We start from the raw sequence: 19,760 nt of genomic DNA on the forward strand, positions 1-19,760 counted from the left end.
TTCGCTCAGGAAAAAATGTCAAATTTGGCACCTTTAAAAAAATATCTAGAAAGAAAATACAATGTTAAAAAAGGTATAGGATTTAGTTTAGCAGAATTGAAAGAATTAAAACTTTTTTTGAAGGGCCAATGAACATCCTGTTGTGCTTAAGACAATCATTTTTTAAAAGACTTATACATTTACGATCGATTTTAATGCTTAAGACAATCATTGTTGTAATAAATTAATGCTTGTATCGAGATCGCCAATAGTTAATGCCTTGCTTACAGTTAATATTTATAGCATGTATATAAAAACGTTTGATTTATCATGTACATATTGATTGGCCGTAGACAATTTCATTGTGTAGCATAGTAAACATTATAAGTGCAATATGTGCTGATATTTTAAAACAAGTAATAGCCTAAAGAATTTTTTTCTTTTGTATGGAATGTGTAAAATGGGCTTCCTTACTTTATATAAGTATACAGGTCGAGCTTTGAACGCCAGCTATTTTTTTTATTTGAAGTTTTATTTATTTCACTTGTCAAAGAAATACAAAAGTGCCTTACCCAGAAATAGTTATACAGTTAGACCCTGGTCCGGTGCCTTATCAAAGTTAATATAGTAGACTAGAACTCGTGTGAACAGAAAATTATAGTTCTACTTCTTGTCGTAAGTATGTTGTAAGTATAGAAAGGTGCCTCAAAAGATTGCCTTCGAAAAGAGATGCATGAATCTTATGGATAACCCATACGATCGTCATTTGATAGAGCATACATTTCTTGGCTACGAAACATAGAATTTTGTGTTCTATTGCCAATATAAAAAAAAAATTGATCGCTTTCGTGGTAGCTTTCCGAACGAAGTTAAAATGTAACTGTGATCTTAAAGGGACGGTCCGGGCTGAAAATATTTATATTTTAATACATAGAGTAAAATTCACTGAGAAAAATGCCGAAAATTTCATCAAATTCGGAAAAAAAATGATACAGTTTTTGAAGTTTCAAGTTTAGCAATATTTTATCAAAACAGTCGTCATGAATACCTATTAAGGTTGGCTGATGATGTCACATCCCCACTTTCTGTTTATGTTACTACATAAAATCAAAACTATTTCATTATTTCATACTTGTGTGAATAACATGTTTCCCTTATAATGAAATAAGTTGCAGCAATAAATATCTAATGCACTAAATCAGTTGTCAATCCAATTTTTCTAGTTCTTGGAGGAAAAAAAATGAATAAACCTAATTTCATATAGCAAAATACAAAAGGACAAATGGGGTTGTGACATCATCAGCCCACCTAATGAATATTCATGACGATTGTTTATTAAAAAAAATATTGCTAAACTTTAAAATCGAATAACTTTTTTTTTTAAGTGTACACCTAGTTACCAATAATGCATATAGCATTTCCATTTATTTGAAAGCAAGATAAAAGAGCATTGTAGATTAAATGCATTGCTCACGGGCATAGGTGCCGCGGCCGAGGATCGAACCCCGGACTTTCAATGTTTAGCCAGGCGTCTTAGACCACTCGACCACGGCACCTACACAACTTTGTTATTTGTTGTCCGATTTTGTTGAAATCGTTGGCATTTTGCTCTATTCTATTCTACTGTATTTATTAAAGCTATAAATACTTTCAGCCCGGACCATCCCTTTAAGTTCTTGATTATGTAAGGTCACACATCAATATCAGTTGCAAAATATATATATTTTTTATATTTATGGAAAATTATAACACACCTTAGAGATTGCCTTTTCTATCGATTACTGAGACCGCAAAAAATAATGAAGGTTTGACGCAATTTGATGTGCATTTTAAGTTGTGATGAAGAGAGGCAAGTGTAAGGTTATGTAATCTGCCTCAATTTTCCTTGCTTTTCCTTGTGGTTTTAGTTAAAAGGAAAATGTATCTCTTCCTTTTTTTATTTATTCAATCATTCTATATTTTGGTACTTGAAATGTAAAATGTCTTCCCACAAAATAATATCATACCTGTATTTCCAGCTAGCTGAGAAGTTGTGTATTGTGCGAAATTTGTATGACGTTACTTTTTGTAACTGAGTGCAGCAGACTAAATGCCATCGCAAAGTTTAGGAGTGGTCTACAACCTGATTTTGGAGTAACTCATAGTACAATTTCATGCTAATATTGAGACATGGAATATCTTATTATGTAATGTTGTAAATCCTCAACGAAAATATATTCCAAATTTATGTCTATGCCATCGTCATTATTTGAATAAAAGCGAATTTAATATCTAGTCGTAATGACATCGTAGCAATCGTACGATTTGCCACGATTTAAAACAAATTTGACCTTTTCTAAAAAAAAAAAATGGCTTGCAATCAACCAAATCTGTTACATTAGTATTCTTTCAGTTAATTTGAACCGCAAATATGAATATACTTTTCATTAACGTTGTCAGAAATTGAGCAATATGCGATTTATTCCAAAATCGGATCGTGGACCAGTCGTAAGGTGTGCAATGGCCTTTATACTGTACTATTACCGAAATCAACATGTTCATATAATTAAATTAATAAAGACTTTTCTTCCTCTGATGGGATATGTGAATTCGTTTCTATTTTTTTTCAATGACTCTGAGTTCCAAGGACCGTTATTTAGATAAATCATAGTCCTATAGGTCAAATTCACCCTAGAAAACACTTTCAATCACTAGAGAGAAATCAAACAACCATAATGCTGAAAATGTCATCAAAAATTGCTTTTGCACCGGGAAAGCTATCACACAAGCAATTTTGCTAATTTTTCATTATACAGTTTTATGCACAAACTCAGTGTTATGCAATTGAGGGTGTCCCTCATTATTCATTATTACTATTTTTTTTTACTGTATGAAATATACAATATTTCTCCGACTTGACAAAAATGGACGGCTTGATTGATCACAAAATGTTAGAAAATAACAATTCCACATGTTTAGGGTAGAATAAAACTTTGTTTAACATTATGAGGGGAAATTATTATTAGTTTTGTCTTTTTGCGCGAAGCGTGGCTGAAATTTTTATTTTTCCGACCTGAAACATTGACGTTTTGAACAAAGAAAGAGAGAGAGAGATAAAAGAGAGGAAAGTACGAGGCCGAGAGCTGAGCACGTTTGTCGTAATTCAATAAAATCGTCAACTAGCGCAATGTCATGACATATGGAAGCAAACATCCGATACAAATGACATCATATCTGAAAAGTCGACATTGAGAGACAGATTACCTTGCAAAAAGAAACACTCTAAAAACACTGAGTAAAATTTTACCCAATATATGGTGGGAAGGGAACATGCATGTTTCCTGGGTACAATTTTTACCCCGTATTGGGCTATTTCAACCCAACATTGCGTAAAATTTACAAAATATCTTTTTACCCAACCAACATGCATGTTCCCATTTTACCCTATACTGTGTAAATCTTTTTTAGAGTAATACGCAATACTGTTTATATTGGATTGTACTTCTGATTCCATGAAGGCTCCAACTTTTGTTTGCATATCGGGAGCGGGGATGATCCCAACTCACTTAATGGACCAGTTTACGTCAATACCGAATTATTGAACAAAGAGATTACAAGGAAATGCAAATATAAACATTTAACTCCTGGAAACCACGTCTGGCCTCGCGAATGTAAATACATGTACAAAAAACCCTTCTCGGATTTCCCCCTTACACTGCAAATGTAAGTGAAGTTGCAGACAAGTGAAACGGGATATTTTAAAAGGCATTAGTAGGCCTGGCATTATCGAAACTGTCACATTGGTAGAAAAAAGGGATTGCTTTCTATCCATGACCCTTTCTCAGGTTTCCATCTCAAATTGTGAATGTGTAAGGAAATCACAGACAGCTTATCAAGTGAGACAGTATATCTTCTGAGCCACCAGAGAAATCGTCACACATTGAAGAAAGAATCTATTCTTCGTTTGATGTAGGCCTATACAGATAAAGGTAAGTGTATATTAATACATATTGTTCGTGTCTGTTATTATTTTTTTTGCCACTATTCACTTTGCGTTTTGAATCGTGCCGTAATGTAGTAATCAAGGGAGTCGGCTTTGACATGCCAATGGCCTTTCTGACTTATACATCCGCTACATTTTCTTTTCATTTCTTGTATATTTCTACCATTTTTATTGCTTATATCCTGTGACTTTAATTCTTTTACTCTTTTCAGGTTGTATTATATTATACTTTTACATATGTTTGTATATTTTGAAAGGATGTCAAATAAATGAATTGAATTGAATTGAAACAAAAAACATTATTTTTGTAGCTCGCAATACAGTCACATTGGGTGATTTCAAGTCCGGTGTTGGTGTAAGTGTTGGAATTTGGATTGCTTCCCCTAGCTCCAAAATTTATTCTGAGTTTGTAGAACTGGTCCAGATCACATTATTGACATCTCAACAACCAGTGAGTGACTTTTCAGAAGCATATTCATTCTATGTTCGGTGTTGACCTAACACCAACACCAAAAGGTCAACACTGAACTTGAAATTACCCATTTACCCTCGTTTCCCACACGACAAAGCGACGAGGGAATATAATTCTCTCGCAAAACCAACTGTTTGTTGTATATATCTTTAGTGCTTGAATACTATTTTAATTTCTAGTAATTGGGCCTCATATACATTTCGTAAATATACATATTTTTTATTATTGAAATTTTATTATGAAACAATGATTCATTATTTTTTCTAGTCATAGTCAGTATAATTAACTAGTTTAACTTTCGTAGTATTTTCCTCTATGTGCTTTATGTTGTGAAAGGTGTGACAATGCCTAAAGCTCACGCTTGTATTGCCATACCTCTGCATGTTTGTTTCTTACATTTATTACTATTATCAAATGAAGACCTCCTAGTACAAAACCTTTATTTTACATTTATTTATTTATACTATTTATAAAGCACAATTTAACATTTATATATAAATTCATAAAATATATTAACAGATTGGAGTCTTCATGGTCGCGTATCATTATACGTTTATTCAATAGCAATAATATATACATGATATATAGAAGGGAGTTTCGTAAATCAACGCAGAACTAATGCGAGAACACAGCAAATGTATTTACAGTGCCCATTCAAATGACAATGAACAGTAGAGAGGTCTTTGTCGAAAATTGGTGAACCGGTAGAGCAGTTTCGTGCTAAGATTCGGAGCTGACAAAAAAATGAAAAAAAGGTCGTTAGTGCAGAGTCCAGGATGAATCTGCTGTTTCGATTCACAAATTTTCGACAAAGATTCCTTGGTTTCTCTTTGTCACGAAGGACATTGGACAATACATGTTCTATGTTTTTGAAATCGTTCTGAGTCGCGGTGCAAAAATTCGTCATAATGTTAGATTTCATAAGAGCATAATACTTAAAACTAATATGCGCTAAATTCAACCGTCCAAATTCACTGTCCAATGCCACCGTCCAATGGGACTCGAGAAAAGTAGTCACGTGCACATTATATACAGCTGCCATAAAAACCGGATGGCATTCCCACAATAGCAATGTAAAATTGCCCACACCTGCATCGCATTCTTGTAATGAGAGTCATGACAGTAGGCCTACAGACATTTCATACACTCGCATACACAGACAGCATGGTCATTACCAATATCATTATGCCTGCGTGCTCCTATGCAACACGTACACGAAAATGCCGAAGCCTATGACTAACACACATGTTATACCTCCATACACACGCATAAACACATTGATAAAGTGAGCAGTGTATTGTATGAGCATTCTGTGCGTTCGGCCTCGGTCTACGGGGACGGGGAGTGCATGAATACTTGCGTGCAATAGTGAGTTCATATCAAACGAAGAAAGTGAACTATCGTCCGGTGGTTAGCATATCTTCACTGCCGCTCAACGAAAGCGCCACGCCGGCGAACACAATCCTTTAAACTACAATTAATTGATTTAACGCTTGGCCAGACTGAATGGATACATGTGGACTTTTCAGTGATTAAACCCTAACAGCATTTCATTGACTTTCCAGAAACTTGTTGCAGGCACTCGTCACGTGTGACGGTATTTTTGAAGAATAGAAGAGCTTCTTAGTGGAAAACTACCGCGTCGCTTAAGTTGATGTGGCCAGAACTAAGAGGTAATTGAATTTTGTTTAATTATTTTTTTTCAGGTGGTTGTTATTCTGGCGCTCATGAGAATTGTTCATATTGTCTCTATTTATTTTTTTACAGCGAAATGAAACAAAATTCAGGGCCGTCGCCAGGGGGGTGCGGAGGGTGCGAACGCACCCCCCTTCAGAACCCCCCAAAAAAAATAATAAAATAAATAAATAAATAAAAAACAAACAAACAAACAACCAGAGGGGGGGAGGGTAGGGATACTTGAGGGCTCTTTTGAAAAAGATCTGGCCGGCGGGCTATATAACTGCATGAAATTGAGTTAATACGTTGTTTTTGTGTTTTTGTGTTTTTTTCATAAAAAGCACCCCCCTAGAAAAAAGCTGGTGACGGCCCTGAAATTGTAGGTAAAAGATAAGTATTTTTGTTTAGAATTGAGGTTCTGTATAAGCATGATTAGAATATTACTTTGATTCATTTTTAATTACGGCTTTGCTTCTAATGAAATACAACATATTCAATATGTTCAATTACACCGATTTATCGTTCTCTTTATAATCCAATAATACACAATGCTACTCAATGATTTTCCCAATTGTTACGCATTTCTTTTCCCCTGTTCTTAATGTTTCCGTTTCACACGTGTTAAATACTTATTGATTTTTTACCAACTTAATTCCATATCTTCACTCATTTATGTTTCCTGCTACTTTTGCAAGGCCGAACGGAGGTCACTATGTATTCTGTATTGACTTGCTGTTTTATTTATTTATTTATTTATCTATCTATTTATTTATTTTATCTATACATGATATATACCTTGTTTGTATATTTGCGTTTTTTTGTCAATTTATGTGTCATATTTTTTACCTTGTACTAGCATTTGTAATTCAGCCTTTGGCTGCAACGAATGCTTTTTGAGTACCAATAGAGACCATTATTATTATTATATTATTATTTAAAAAAAATAAAAAGTAAAATCAAATTTCGTTCGATTCACTTTGAACAGCCGGAATATTAGTTCATTAAATTCAGTTTGAATGTATTCACCTTAAGTATGCAGACTAAAAATTATATTCCCTTCTTTATTGCAAACGTGAACACACTCCCAACTGAATATCTAAAGCTCTGACTCAAACAAGCGATCCGGTATTCAATTGGGACTTGAAAATTAATATTGGCTACTTTACTCAGTGACTTTGTAGGTGTTTCATCCCTTCTCTTCTAAAAAAAAAGAAGAGCGCAAAGATGCATTAAAATAAAGAACTAGATAGTTATCAAACCAGGGAGTTTGGAGTAAAGCAGGGGGATAGAGACACAAAAACACAAAAACAGAACTGACAGGGAGGGAGAGACAAAAACAGAAAGGGAGAGAGGGGGAGAGAGGTGAAATGATTTTCGACTAAGTGTGTGTGTGTTTCAGGTTTTCAATTTGAGCGTGAGGGCACGTGTGTGTGAGAAAGGGAAGAAAGACAGGGAGAGCGGGGTAGAGATGGGTACAATGGGAATTGCATTATCATGATAATTCATAATTACTTATCTATTTCACCCTGCTATCAACTCGAATTACAAGATCGTAGAAGCTGCATTTTGCAATGAAATACATTACCGGTAGCTCACAGAACGGTACCTCAATATAAACAACCGTTAACATTTTTTTTGCCGTTTCAAGAAAAAAAAAACATCTTGAGAATACGGTTTAAGCTGGGGCATTTCCGGATCCGAGCGGAAGCCAATATGCACTCTGTTTAATGCACTAATAATGACGAATTCTGACTCGTTAATGGAGATGCTGTCACGATTACTGGTCATAAATTACCCAAGAAGGAATCAGAAGATGCAGGATCTAGAGTGAGGGGAGCGTAGTGGTTAGTGGGGTTGTAGGGGTGCATATATCCCTTTATTTCCTTCGTTTGCTTTTATGTATTTATGACGGAGAAAAATCGTATCCTTTCGGGGGGGGGGAGATTTTGTTGTCGCTTGTTAAGGGGTCATTGGTGTATTAGTCTTCTGACTTTGAAACAGAGGGTCGTGGGTTCGAATCCCAGCCATGGCGTAATTTCCTCCAGCAAGAAACCCATCCGCATTGTGCTGCACTCAACCCAGGGGATGTGAATGGGTACCCAGTAGGAAGAAATTCCTTGAATGCTTCAGCACCTCGGCAGCTCAGCTAAAGCCTCGGGAAATAAGCAGGACCCGCTGGTATATAGAACAGTTTTCGAAACTGAAGTGGCTACCCTGGGTAAATATATTATTATTAGTAGTAGTATTATTCTGTTTTAATTACTTTTTCTGACGGTTCTGACATTTTAACAATTTTGGATATTTCTCACGCAGTTGGCAGATTGTTGGTTGCCACGGCAGTGTTTCAAAGACAAATCCTTTCACGCGATGAGGATAAATAATGGAACATTTCATATTCTATATAAATAAAAACAAAATAAATAGTGAGTTGCTGAAGTCCCCTCATTTGCATACAGACCAAGATGTGCATGTAACCATGATAACTGTTTTGCTGAATTAAGCGAAATTGTTATTTGTTTCTCTTTTTATTCATTTTGCTGGGGATGACTTGTCCGTTAATCTCTCACGAAAAGCTCACTAGTCGAACAAAAAGTTGCGCAGAGTACTTCAGTCACCTTTAATTGCTCTACGACGGTCGGTGGTTCGAAAACAGCAATTTTATACTTTTTTGTGTACCATGTACATTAGGGGCGGATTTAGAATTTTCCAAAGGGGGGGGCACATTTTTCGGAGAATAAATTTGACAAGCAAAAAAAAAGTAAAAAAAAATGACAAGCAAAAAAACAAAAAGGCCTTCACTTTCAACAAACAAGGGGGAGGGGACACATTTGTTTTAATGTAATTCTTACATTATAAATTTTCAATTTGCTTCTCAGGGGGGGGGGCACGGGCCGGCTGTGCCCCCCTCCCCCCTTATCCTCCAGTGAGTTACATATAGGTGGTTTAAATAAATATGGATGAAATGGTGGTTGTTTTCGACTCGCCGTAAGACAGCCGTATAGAGCAATGGTCTGAGATATAACTCGGGCCAGCTTGCCGGGAGGCCATCGCTATCAGGGTTGACGTATTTTTCCTTTAAAGGGGAAGTTCACCCTGAAGATAAGTTTGTTGTAAAGAAATAAAAAGACAATACAAAATATATGAATGTTTGAGGAAAATCCATTAAAGATTTAGAAAGTTATGGGAATTTCAAGGTTTTGATTTGTGACGTCATAAATGAGCAGCTGCCCCATATATTATGTAAAATAAAGTGAATGAATTTCACATTTTCATTGGTTCGCAATGACTTATTTTTGCTTTCTTTTTAGAAGCGGGTGTGGAATGATTTGTTTATGGATAAACTGAAGGTACGGTAATTTTTATTATTATTTCCTGAGAAAATCAAATTTCATTGATTTTTTATTACCATACAATGTGTGCATGGAGAATAAACTGCTCACAAATCAGATACATGTATTCAAAATCCTAATGACTTTTTCCTTCTCTTTTGATCAAACTTTCAGCAATATTTTTTTTATTTTGTCTGCTATTTCTATAATAAATTTTTGTCAGGGTCAACTTTCCCTTTAAGTGAGACTGTCAAACCGAAGTGATATATTACTTGAAGCAAAAAGCACTCAGCATTTCTGAAGCGGTATACCGTAATGGGCTAAGTCGCAATAAGCAGTATACATAAATAATAAGTGATGAAAACCATGGCTCATTGGGGATTCTGGCACATTTATAGATATAGAGCCCTTGAATACAGATAATCGGACAGAGTGTGGAATTGTTGTGTGTGGGGAAGCAATTCGGTCCTATACTCCAGATGAGTCTTATTCCGTTAACATAATTTCACATTTAAGCAAAATAAAAGTAGTTGCAGTAAAACGCTGATTTCGTGAGAAAGTCTGTAAAACCAAGGTCAGGTTTTACTACATGTATTTCGTCGTGGATCTAGATCTGGTACATTTACATCAAATGAACTTTGTGAAATCATCAAATCTAAGCTGAAAACGATCACACTGAAGATCGTCAACACAGATAGGCACACGATGGACAGTATATTATTGCTAGAATAAAGACCCGACGGAAGTGCCCGAATCCACGTTTATTTTGCTTGTTTCTCAGCAATTAAACAATTTCTTCAAAAAAAAAATCATACGGCACATATTTCTTATCCATACAAACAGACACTTGGGTGGTCATTATATTGGATTCTGTAAAAAGTCATTTTGAGATCGTTATCACAACTGGCATTTATCTTTTAATTTGAAAAGAAAGGATGTGTTGCCCCAGATCGTAGTTGTGCATGAAACTTGTTTAAATGGTTTAAATGGTAACTTGTTTAAATGGTAATTAATGGTCATTCTCATTGAGATAAGTCGTTAAGGATATAGTTATTGTAATCTCAAATGAGTTCGAATAGAATCCAATAAAATTACCACCCAAGTGTTTGTAATTATAATGGGTACCAAATGACTGTAATTGCTGAGAAATTAGCATAATAAGCACGGAATTTCAGAAAATGTCGAGTATTTTTTCCAAGCAATATTAATACACTATCCTTCATTATGACTTGTCGTGTTAGTTATTATCGGAATTATCTGTTTCTTAGCTAAGATTTCATAATTTTTACAAACATAAGTTTATTTTCACGTACCAGAACTAGATATATATACGATATGGTTGTACATAACCTTGATTTTAAAAACTTTCTAATGATTTTTTTTGCTGCAAAGACTTATTCAGCATTTACTTTTACGTTTATACCGAAATAAAAAATATCAGATTTGATGTTTCATAGAAATAGGGTCTAGCTCATTGGGTCTATATGAATCTCGTTTTGGCTACTAGAGAGGATTTCACGAAACGCACTTTGTCAAAACACAGGGGGGTTTTACTCGCTACTCAAAGCTAGTGCAACACTTGCATCTAACTGGCTGAGAGCACAATAAAAATGTGACAACCAGTGACTTAAGTTTTCACGAATTTCTCCCTTGGATGCAAGTTGATTCTGTTTAACTTGTTTCATAAAGCTGATGCATTTTGCCTGTAGCGGTTGCATCATAAGAATACATCCTTTCATCTCTGGGGAACTGTGGGAATTAAGAATCGATCCCCGTTTACAGGGAAAACCGGCGGCTTCGATCGCTGCACGGAATACCGAAGGGAGCTGTTGTAATAAAAGGAGTTTTGCTCTATAACAACCAGGAAAAAGAAAGAGATAGCGAGTCTTATTTGTCATGTTTTTTCCCCCAAGGTTATTAAAGGAAATTTGATAATGTACTTGTCAACAATTTTGTCTACTGAAATGGGAACAAGGATTCATGTATCATCCACGTTTTTTTTTCTTCTTTGCTTTTATCTTTTTCATGTTACAAATTACAGAAGACAATGGCAGACCTGGACCCGGAGGAGACAAAGCATTGGAGGGGCACAGCATTGTTCACAAACAATACAGTGCCCCTTCAATGCTTTGTCTCCTCCGGGTCATGGTCCGCCACTGACAGAAGGTACAATTATAAACCCCATGTTTGCCCATTTGTATATCTGTAGCTGCCTAATAAAATCAGAATTGAAAGATCGCCAACATTTTCTCGAGCGAAAAGAAATATTTATGACTATTATTATTTTTTTCACTAGATACATTTTCAGTAACATATCAAGATTTTTTTTCATACGGAAACTACGGCTGTGTATTTTTTACATTTTATTTTAGTTTTAGCAGAAATCACACACACACACGCAAAATCAATAGCTTGATGGAAAACATCTGTATGCTGAACATTATTTTTAAGAAAAACGAAACTTAATTCTAAGTTATGTCTAACCTTAACATCATTAGGCTCTATTACTTTAAAGAGAAATGCCAGTAGTTGCAGTAAACACTGATTTCATGAGAAAGTCTGTAAAACCAGGCTTAATTGTCAGAATATCATCGAGGATCTAGATCTGGTACAGTTACATAAACTGAACTTTGTGAAATCTTGAAATCTACGCTGAAAAACGTTCACACTGAAGATCACCAACACAGATAGGCACACGTGGGACAGTGTAATATTATTGCTGGACTAAAGACCCGACGGAAGTGACCGAATTGCGCTTATTTTGCTTATTTCTCAGCAATTACACAATTTCTTCCATAATCATTTGGCACATATTTTTTTATTCATACAAACAAACACTTTGGTAATCATTGTATTAGATTCTGTAAAAAGTCATTTTGAGATAGTTACCAAAACTGGAATTTATCTTTAAAAAGTAAATTGTATAACACTTCCCATTACATCATGACAAAATGATAGAATTCGAGACGAATCTTCATAAAACATTATGAATTTAGTAAAGAAAAGTATCCCCCCTAAAAAAAAAAGATTATGATAATACTGTTAACATAAATAATCTGGGTAAATTTCTTGCTGAAAGAAAGCACACCATGGCTTGGGATCGAGACCACGTCCTTCAGATTAACCACTAGACCACGACGCCCCCAAATGTTGTTAAGTATTATGTTCTTATATGGTTACTAGCTTTCGAAATGAAAGTGCTAGATAAATCTAAAACTACAATTATTCATTGTAGACTGTAGAAAATTAAACCTTTCAAAATATTTTCATTAATTTAAAAAAGAATATATTTCTAAGGTTTAATTTGGTTTACTTTAATTTATAATCAAACTTGTTTTGTGAGGTTTCTTTGTATGAAGCAGATGAAATTGTCACGAACATGAAGACATGCATCGTATTTTTTTTTTTTTACTGACCTAAATTGTTTGTCCAAAACAGTATGAGCTAAAACATGAAACATGGCGAGTGACTTTTGGAAATGCAGTAGGCGGCATCCATTGAATTATCTGTATACATTCGTAATTCCGAAGCTTCGTTATTCCGAAGGTTCGTATATTCCTAAGGTTCGTTAATCCGAAAGCGAAATAAGGTTCGTTGTTCCGAAAGTTCGACAATCCGAAAACGAAATGAGGTTCGTTGTTCCGAAGGTACGTTGATCCGAAAGCGAAATAAGGTTCGTTGTTCCGAAGGTTCGTTTATTCGAAAACGAAATGTCGTTCGTTGTTCATTTCGTTTTCGGACAAACGAACCTCATTTCATTTTCGGATTAACGAACCTTCGGAATTACGAACCTCATTTCGTTTTCGGACGAACGAACCTTCGGAATTACGACTCTCATTTCCTTTTTGGATAAATGAACCTTCGGAATAACGCCACAAATGTTCGGATTAACGAACCCTTTTTCGTTTTCGGATCAACGAACATCGAGGTATAGGCAAATTGCGTGTTTCGGAATTACGAACCTTCGATATAAAGAACCTTCGGAATTACGAAGTGTAACCGGATTATCTACACCGATGATCAGCCTGTGTCATTTAAATACCGGAAGCTTTCACTACGTGGAAGACCTCGGATTTATAACTCGGACCAGCGATGGAAGGGAAAACCCCATTACATCATGGTAGCCAAACAGAAAAACACATTATACACTCGGAGACAAAGGCTCAAGTTTTCACCTTAAATTAAATCCTTTCGATAGTAATCTTGCGCTGTATTAAGTGGCAAATGGGTAAAAAAAAATGGGTGCACAACGTATTTGAAGCCAGAAATTTTCATTTGAACACCTATAACTGCAGAAGATACGGATATAGGTAGCGTAAAAGACCAAGAGAGAGAGAGAGAAGGGGGGGGGGGGGTGTAAAGGAGAAAAAGATACCAAGATAAGCGAACAAACGCAAGGTCATCATTTCAAAACTTCATTGATTAGTGGCATACTAATATAACGATGGAAACAAACAATGGAACAAAGGAAATTTGATCCGTTTTAAATTTTTCTTTATTATATTTTATGTTGTTAAAGACCTTTCGTAATCGCTAACCTTGATTAAATCAGTCTAAATTGTATATACATCATGGGTGTTTGGTTCAAATTGGTTCGTACCAAATGAAGTCAAGAAGCATTCATGGCGAGATCTTGGTAAGATATGAACCTCCCGACCTTATACATATGCAAAGATAAGGTGTGAGAGTGCGTGCGCAAATGTGTGTGAAATCACAGCATATCGTCTCGTTTAATTTTTTTTTATCCATACCGATAATAAGAAAATAAGGATAATCTCGGGCAAAACTGATTCCCCTTTAAGACGACAGCTTTAAAATAGAAGTACGGATTCGATTTCGCAAAACTTGCTAGGCATTAGAGCTTTGCCATTTTGGTAATTCTGCAAAGAGAAAACCCACAAGTTATTTATCTCCTGAGGGTTATGTTAATTTGAGGATACCCTGTGTACTGGCGGGGACCAGACTACCCATTGCCCTTTGCAAACTGCAGCATCGATTTTTTACTCTCCCACTCAGCTGAGGAAAATTGATTTCAACGTTCATCATGTCTCTCTCCCTCTATCTCTCCGGGAAATTGATTTCAACTCCTACCACCCCCCCCCCCCATTTCTCGCTCTCCTGCAAGGGAAAATTTATGTCAGTCTTAAATATCTCTCTTTCTTTTCTCTGTTATCATTACAACCATGGAAAGATGATTTAAATCTTGATCATCTTCACCCCTCTCTGTTTCTCTTTCTCTTTCGGCAAAATGGTTTTGGAACTTTATCTCCCTCTCTTCAACCAATAAGAAGCTACCTTAATCTTCAGCACCCCCTCCTCTCCCCCTCCCCTCCCTCAATCTCTCTATCTCCCTATATCCATTTTTTCTCTTTCTCACCAAGTCGCTTCCTTCCCGATTACCAAATGAAATCCCTCCTCTATTTCGCTTACTCTTCATCTTCTGTTTCTACGTTCACATTTGTTACATTTTCATCTCGTCATGCTCTACCATTTGCCCATCTCTTCCTTTCCGTTTTTATTTCAATTCAATTCTGGTTTATATTGTGAGAAATGGTTTCATGGCCAAAGTCTAAAGACTCGACATATTCAAAAAGTAAAAACATGTAAATGCACTGGCAGATCCTTTGAGAGGCACAATGAAAACTTGTAATGCCGTTAAAACAGAAGTGCCCCCCCCCCCCCCATTTGAAAATGAAGACCGTTTTTTTTTGGTTTGTCATTTTTTTTCGTGGACGTAATTTGCAAAAATATTTTGTTGAAACCCTTTTCCCCCTTTTTTTATTTTGAGCTTGTCATTTTTTTCCTGTGGAAAATTTGCTTCCCCTTTCGATAAATCCTGGATCCGCCCCCGTGTACATATGACTATGACCTAGTTTTTTAATGCATTTTTTGATGTCTTGACTATATGGGTTAGATCTAGTGGTGACATGAATAAATGTCCGCATCCGACCCGCCTAAACGGCATCTCCCTGATTAGGATTTATTAAATATATTAATTTTATTCTCTTTAGTTTTTGCCCCGTCTTACAAAGAGTTCCGATTGATCCAATCAACCACAAGTATGGAAAGCCAGCAACATCAACATCTATTATGCACGTTTTTTATAAATATTTTTATACGATGCATATTCATACATTCAGACATTTATTGTTTTCTTGAAATTTCGATATGCTTCTTTTGTTTACAAAGGACATTGGGCACATTTCCTGGAGAAAAAAATAGGACATTGATGGATTTCCATAAAGTTGAGATTGATTGGATCAATTGCAACTCTTTGTTAGACGGGGCCTTGGTCTATTTTCTTTTTCTTTTTTTTTAATAATGACCCATTTAATCTACTTTCTATCGTTTAATTTTCGACTTCTGTTTCTCTACTCTTTTGCTACATATTTGCGTATACAAAATTTACCGCGGCTTCCTTCCTTTCATTATTAGAAAAAGAAATTTTAAATCACCAGCTAGCAAAGGTCGCTTAATAAATTATTAATGACACGAGCAGTTGAATTGTACATCTGTTTGCTTTACAATATGGAATCATGCCTCGGTATAACAAAAGTATATGTTCTTAAAACACCCTCCCGTATTGCTGGAGGATCGCTGTACGCCGATTACGTTGGACACAATTTTCTTTCTAAAATAAAATCAATATCAGCATAATTATGTTTGTATGCAACAGCGTTCATACATGTTACAAACGTCTGTTGTATTGTAACAACAACAACACCGAATTTGTATCAATAATAGGACATAAAATGAGACAAAGTAAGCCGTCTACAATTTCTTCCAAATTCTGACTTAAATGGTAGTGTGGTGTGACATTTCTAACAAAAGTGTTGCATTCATACCCGCGTTTTTCTTTCACGAAACGAACATATTCAAAACAAAAGGGGGATTTTTACTCGCTACTGGACGTGATATTTTAAAATTGCGAATTGCTTCAGTTGTATCCAATTTTTTGTACAAAAATGGTAAGTTAACCACTATTTTTTGCTCTTTTATCACGCCCTTGTTCCCTTCTTATCTCCCCTTCCATCCGCATCCTCTTTTTCATAGCCCCCTTTTTTCTTATCTGTCTAATGGTTTACTAAACCTTACTTGCCTATTTATTCAGTCAATTGTCCTAGCTTTATTTTTAGAAAAGTAATGTATCTATCCGTTCATCTTTTACCCTTTCAGGTGCAATATAAAGTGCTCCTACGTCATCGTCAATTCAACATCCGGCGAATTCTCCAATAACAGGTCCCTCCAACAAACAAGCCGCAATTACGCGCTCTCTCCATCCATCTCGACCTGCATCCAGCTTGCGCTCACACACAGAGACACACTCGTATAACGCCACACACGCGCGCACACACACTCAGTCCAGTAATGCTTCCAACCCTACTGGAGACGACCGCATAAAGAAGGGTCATCCAACGTCTGCTTCGATAGGGAGTTGATTAGACTGAATTTGCCCTCCGTTTGTTTTACGCCAGTTGAGTATTGAACGAATCAATAGTGGAGTTAGAGACAGCGGATGCATTCACCACTCGCTTGCATCGTGATCGTCTTCTACGGAAGCCAGTGTCCCACCCTTGAAAAATGGCCGGGTTGGGATTTCGCTGACTCTGAGAAACTGACAAATTCATCCATTTGAAAAGGTGGAAAATGCATGACTGATTGTTCTCCCTTGGGGGAAAAAATAGTGAGATACATTTGTAAAATATTAGTAGGAACGTGTAGCAAGTGATGGTGGATCTTGGATTCTCACTTAAAGGATGTTATCATGATGGATAGGTGAACAGCTCCCACTTGGCATTTTAGGTAGTACTTGTTGAGTGAATATCCGGTTTGAATATCCGGGAGTGATTCTTTGAGATCGAGGAACTACCCCCGAGAGGAATTGTTTTGCCAAAAGGAGATACTGATGAAACCTGTGCTGAACGTTATTTATTACTGCTATTGCCTCAAAGACAATATAGGTTCATGATTACAAAGAGAAAATAAAATCATCTGGGAAAACATTTTCATGTGGCAAACGCGATTCTTCACGTGTTAAGTAAAACAAACGACAATGGTTCCTTCAAGACAATTAAATTATTTCTGCTTGTATCACGACCAGTGCTAGATACGGAGTTATTATAACAGAGAAAGGGACAAAAACAATCTGGAAGTTTCATTCAAACCCATCAAGCAACAGGAGGACACAGTGCAATATATAAGGTGGTTGATGAAAGAAAGATCAGGAAGGCTTTGCCTAACGGGATTTTGACCTGTGCTTTCTGAATGTAACAATGTCTCCAGGTCGTGACGGCACCCCAAGTGTTACATCGCTGAAGGACCAGAGATTGAGTGTCTACTGTTCGCCAAGATTCTGCAGGAGAAGTCGGTATCTTGAGAAGGCCTGCGTGAACTCGATGCTGGAGAAGAAGGACGATTTCGGGTGGCAACGAGCTTTTAATCCGCGTTTCTCGAGCAAGGGGCCGTCCTCGTCGACTCGCAAGGACGGGAAGCGCGCCATCTCTGTAAACGGGGCCAGTCCGCCGTTCCAGTGTCAGCGCCGGAAGTTCACCTCACAGTCCACACTATCGCATCTGTCGTCTTCAGACACCGATTCGCTTGGGTGTGCTAACTTAATGGCGAATCTGGATCTTAGCTCACCGAAAATCACCACCAATGACGCCGGCGCGGAAGAGGATAACCCATCGGCACCAGGCACTCCGACGCTTCTTCCAAAGCGACAAAAGCAGCGTCCCGCGTCTCTCGCTCTGCTCGACAACCACGCTTCGCAAAGTCTTGATTCGAATGCAAATGGTGAGCATCTTGGTTCGGCTTGTTGCAGTCTACACGTGCGGAAGGACCGCACCGCCGACCGTAGCCCTGCCGGATCAGCTCGGGCAATTCCAACCTCTTCAAAGGGTCTGAACCCACCTTCCTATAACCCACTGAGCAAATCGTGTTCTGATTTGCGAGGGGGAACTATCGACGAATGCTGCATGATTCATCGTAACTTTAGCTGCAGGTGCCCCAGTCACCTCTCGCTTCAGTCTGCGCGCGTATCTACGCCTTCAGACTCGCATACTGGCTCTAGAATAAGCCTTTTATCGGAAGGAGTTGACTCCTACGAGGGACTGTATGAAAAGGCCTACAGAGCCACGTACGTGATGGACAGGGACCGGCTGGTGAATGAGTCTAAGGTTTCTCCAGATAGACTGGTACGGGAATGGTTAGCAAGACAAGAAGAAGTTACCCAGAATACACCAGAACAACAGGAAGTAAAACAATGATTCACTTGATATATTGTGTTGCATTAATGTCATTGGAAACAACGAAATGTAATAATGATTAATCTTAATTGTACAAGATTCCATATGCTAGAATACATTTCCCATTAAATAAGGGTGACAGAGTGATCACAAAATACCAGACACCGTAGAGATAACTGAGACTAAAATATCATGATTTGCTTAAAATTTTCATTTACAATATGCCTACCGAATCTTCCTTTGATTAAAAGAAAAAGAAAGGTTAACTCAAAATTGGGAACGTGTTAAAATGTTTGACCAACATTTTTCCAATTTGTCTAATGCCAATTCGTCTAATTACCAACTCGTCTACTATCATTTGGACTATCATCAATTCGTCCACTGTTCACATGGTCTAATTGCCATTTCATCCACTCGCCATTTCGTCTATTAACCAGTTGATCCAATAGCCATTTAGTCAATGGACTATTCGGCCTAATTGGAAAAGTTTTAATTGAGCGAAATGAGTGAAAAGAAATTGGGCTTGAGACCAACTAAATATTATACGAAACGGCCATAGATGAACTGGTGATTAGACGAAGTAATTATTGGACCAAAATGATTATTGGACCAAATGGTTGTTAGACGAAATGTTGATTACTGGAATGGCATTTGACCATTAAAAGGAAGTTAAACCATGTGATGAGTGGCCGAGTTGGCAATGGACAAATTGGCAGTTTACCAAAATATCAATGATATCATTTATGTTACGAACAAGTAGTGTACTTTATGTAGGCTCATCGTTTCTGTTGATATTACCAGAATTTTTAAACTCAACTCTACTAATTTGTATAACAACGTTTGTATTACACACGCTTGTCTGAAAAAAAAAAAAAAGACCTAGTTGATAAATTTAACCTGTAAAGTTTAAGAGCAAAATGGGCTTCTTATATATGGCAATTTGTAAATACCACTATATGTGATTTATTTGTGCTGCAATTGATATATATATATATATGTGTCCTGTATTTATGAAAAAAATGAATTGTAACCCGATGTAAGATAATTTAGTTTTGCAATGTAATAGCTTTAAATAT

At 36.6% G+C, this 19,760-nt stretch overlaps 1 protein-coding gene across 4 annotated transcripts; it reads left to right on the forward strand.

Moving 5' to 3' along the window:
• The first annotated feature begins 3,674 nt into the window (after positions 1-3,674).
• Positions 3,675-18,832, forward strand: LOC121416964. Of its 4 annotated transcripts, none has more exons than XM_041610502.1 (3): positions 3,675-3,947; positions 5,980-6,106; positions 16,616-18,832. In XM_041610502.1, the coding sequence occupies exon 3, from the start codon at positions 17,713-17,715 to the stop codon at positions 18,703-18,705; it is 993 nt and encodes a 330-aa protein (XP_041466436.1). In that variant the 5' UTR covers positions 3,675-3,947; positions 5,980-6,106; positions 16,616-17,712; the 3' UTR covers positions 18,706-18,832. The 4 variants fall into 4 exon arrangements, with proteins under 4 accessions (XP_041466436.1, XP_041466435.1, XP_041466437.1 ...); XM_041610501.1 differs by having other exon boundaries at positions 5,999-6,106; XM_041610503.1 differs by lacking the exon at positions 5,980-6,106.
• The last annotated feature ends 928 nt before the right edge of the window (positions 18,833-19,760 follow it).

Source organism: Lytechinus variegatus, chromosome 6, assembly GCF_018143015.1.
Source record: "Lytechinus variegatus isolate NC3 chromosome 6, Lvar_3.0, whole genome shotgun sequence".
Taxonomy (NCBI): domain Eukaryota; kingdom Metazoa; phylum Echinodermata; class Echinoidea; order Temnopleuroida; family Toxopneustidae; genus Lytechinus; species Lytechinus variegatus.

Bases quoted from the DNA above. Each gene is read 5' to 3' on its own strand.
- LOC121416964 (XM_041610502.1), top strand. From the start codon at position 17,713: ATGTCTCCAGGTCGTGACGGCACCCCAAGTGTTACATCGCTGAAGGAC.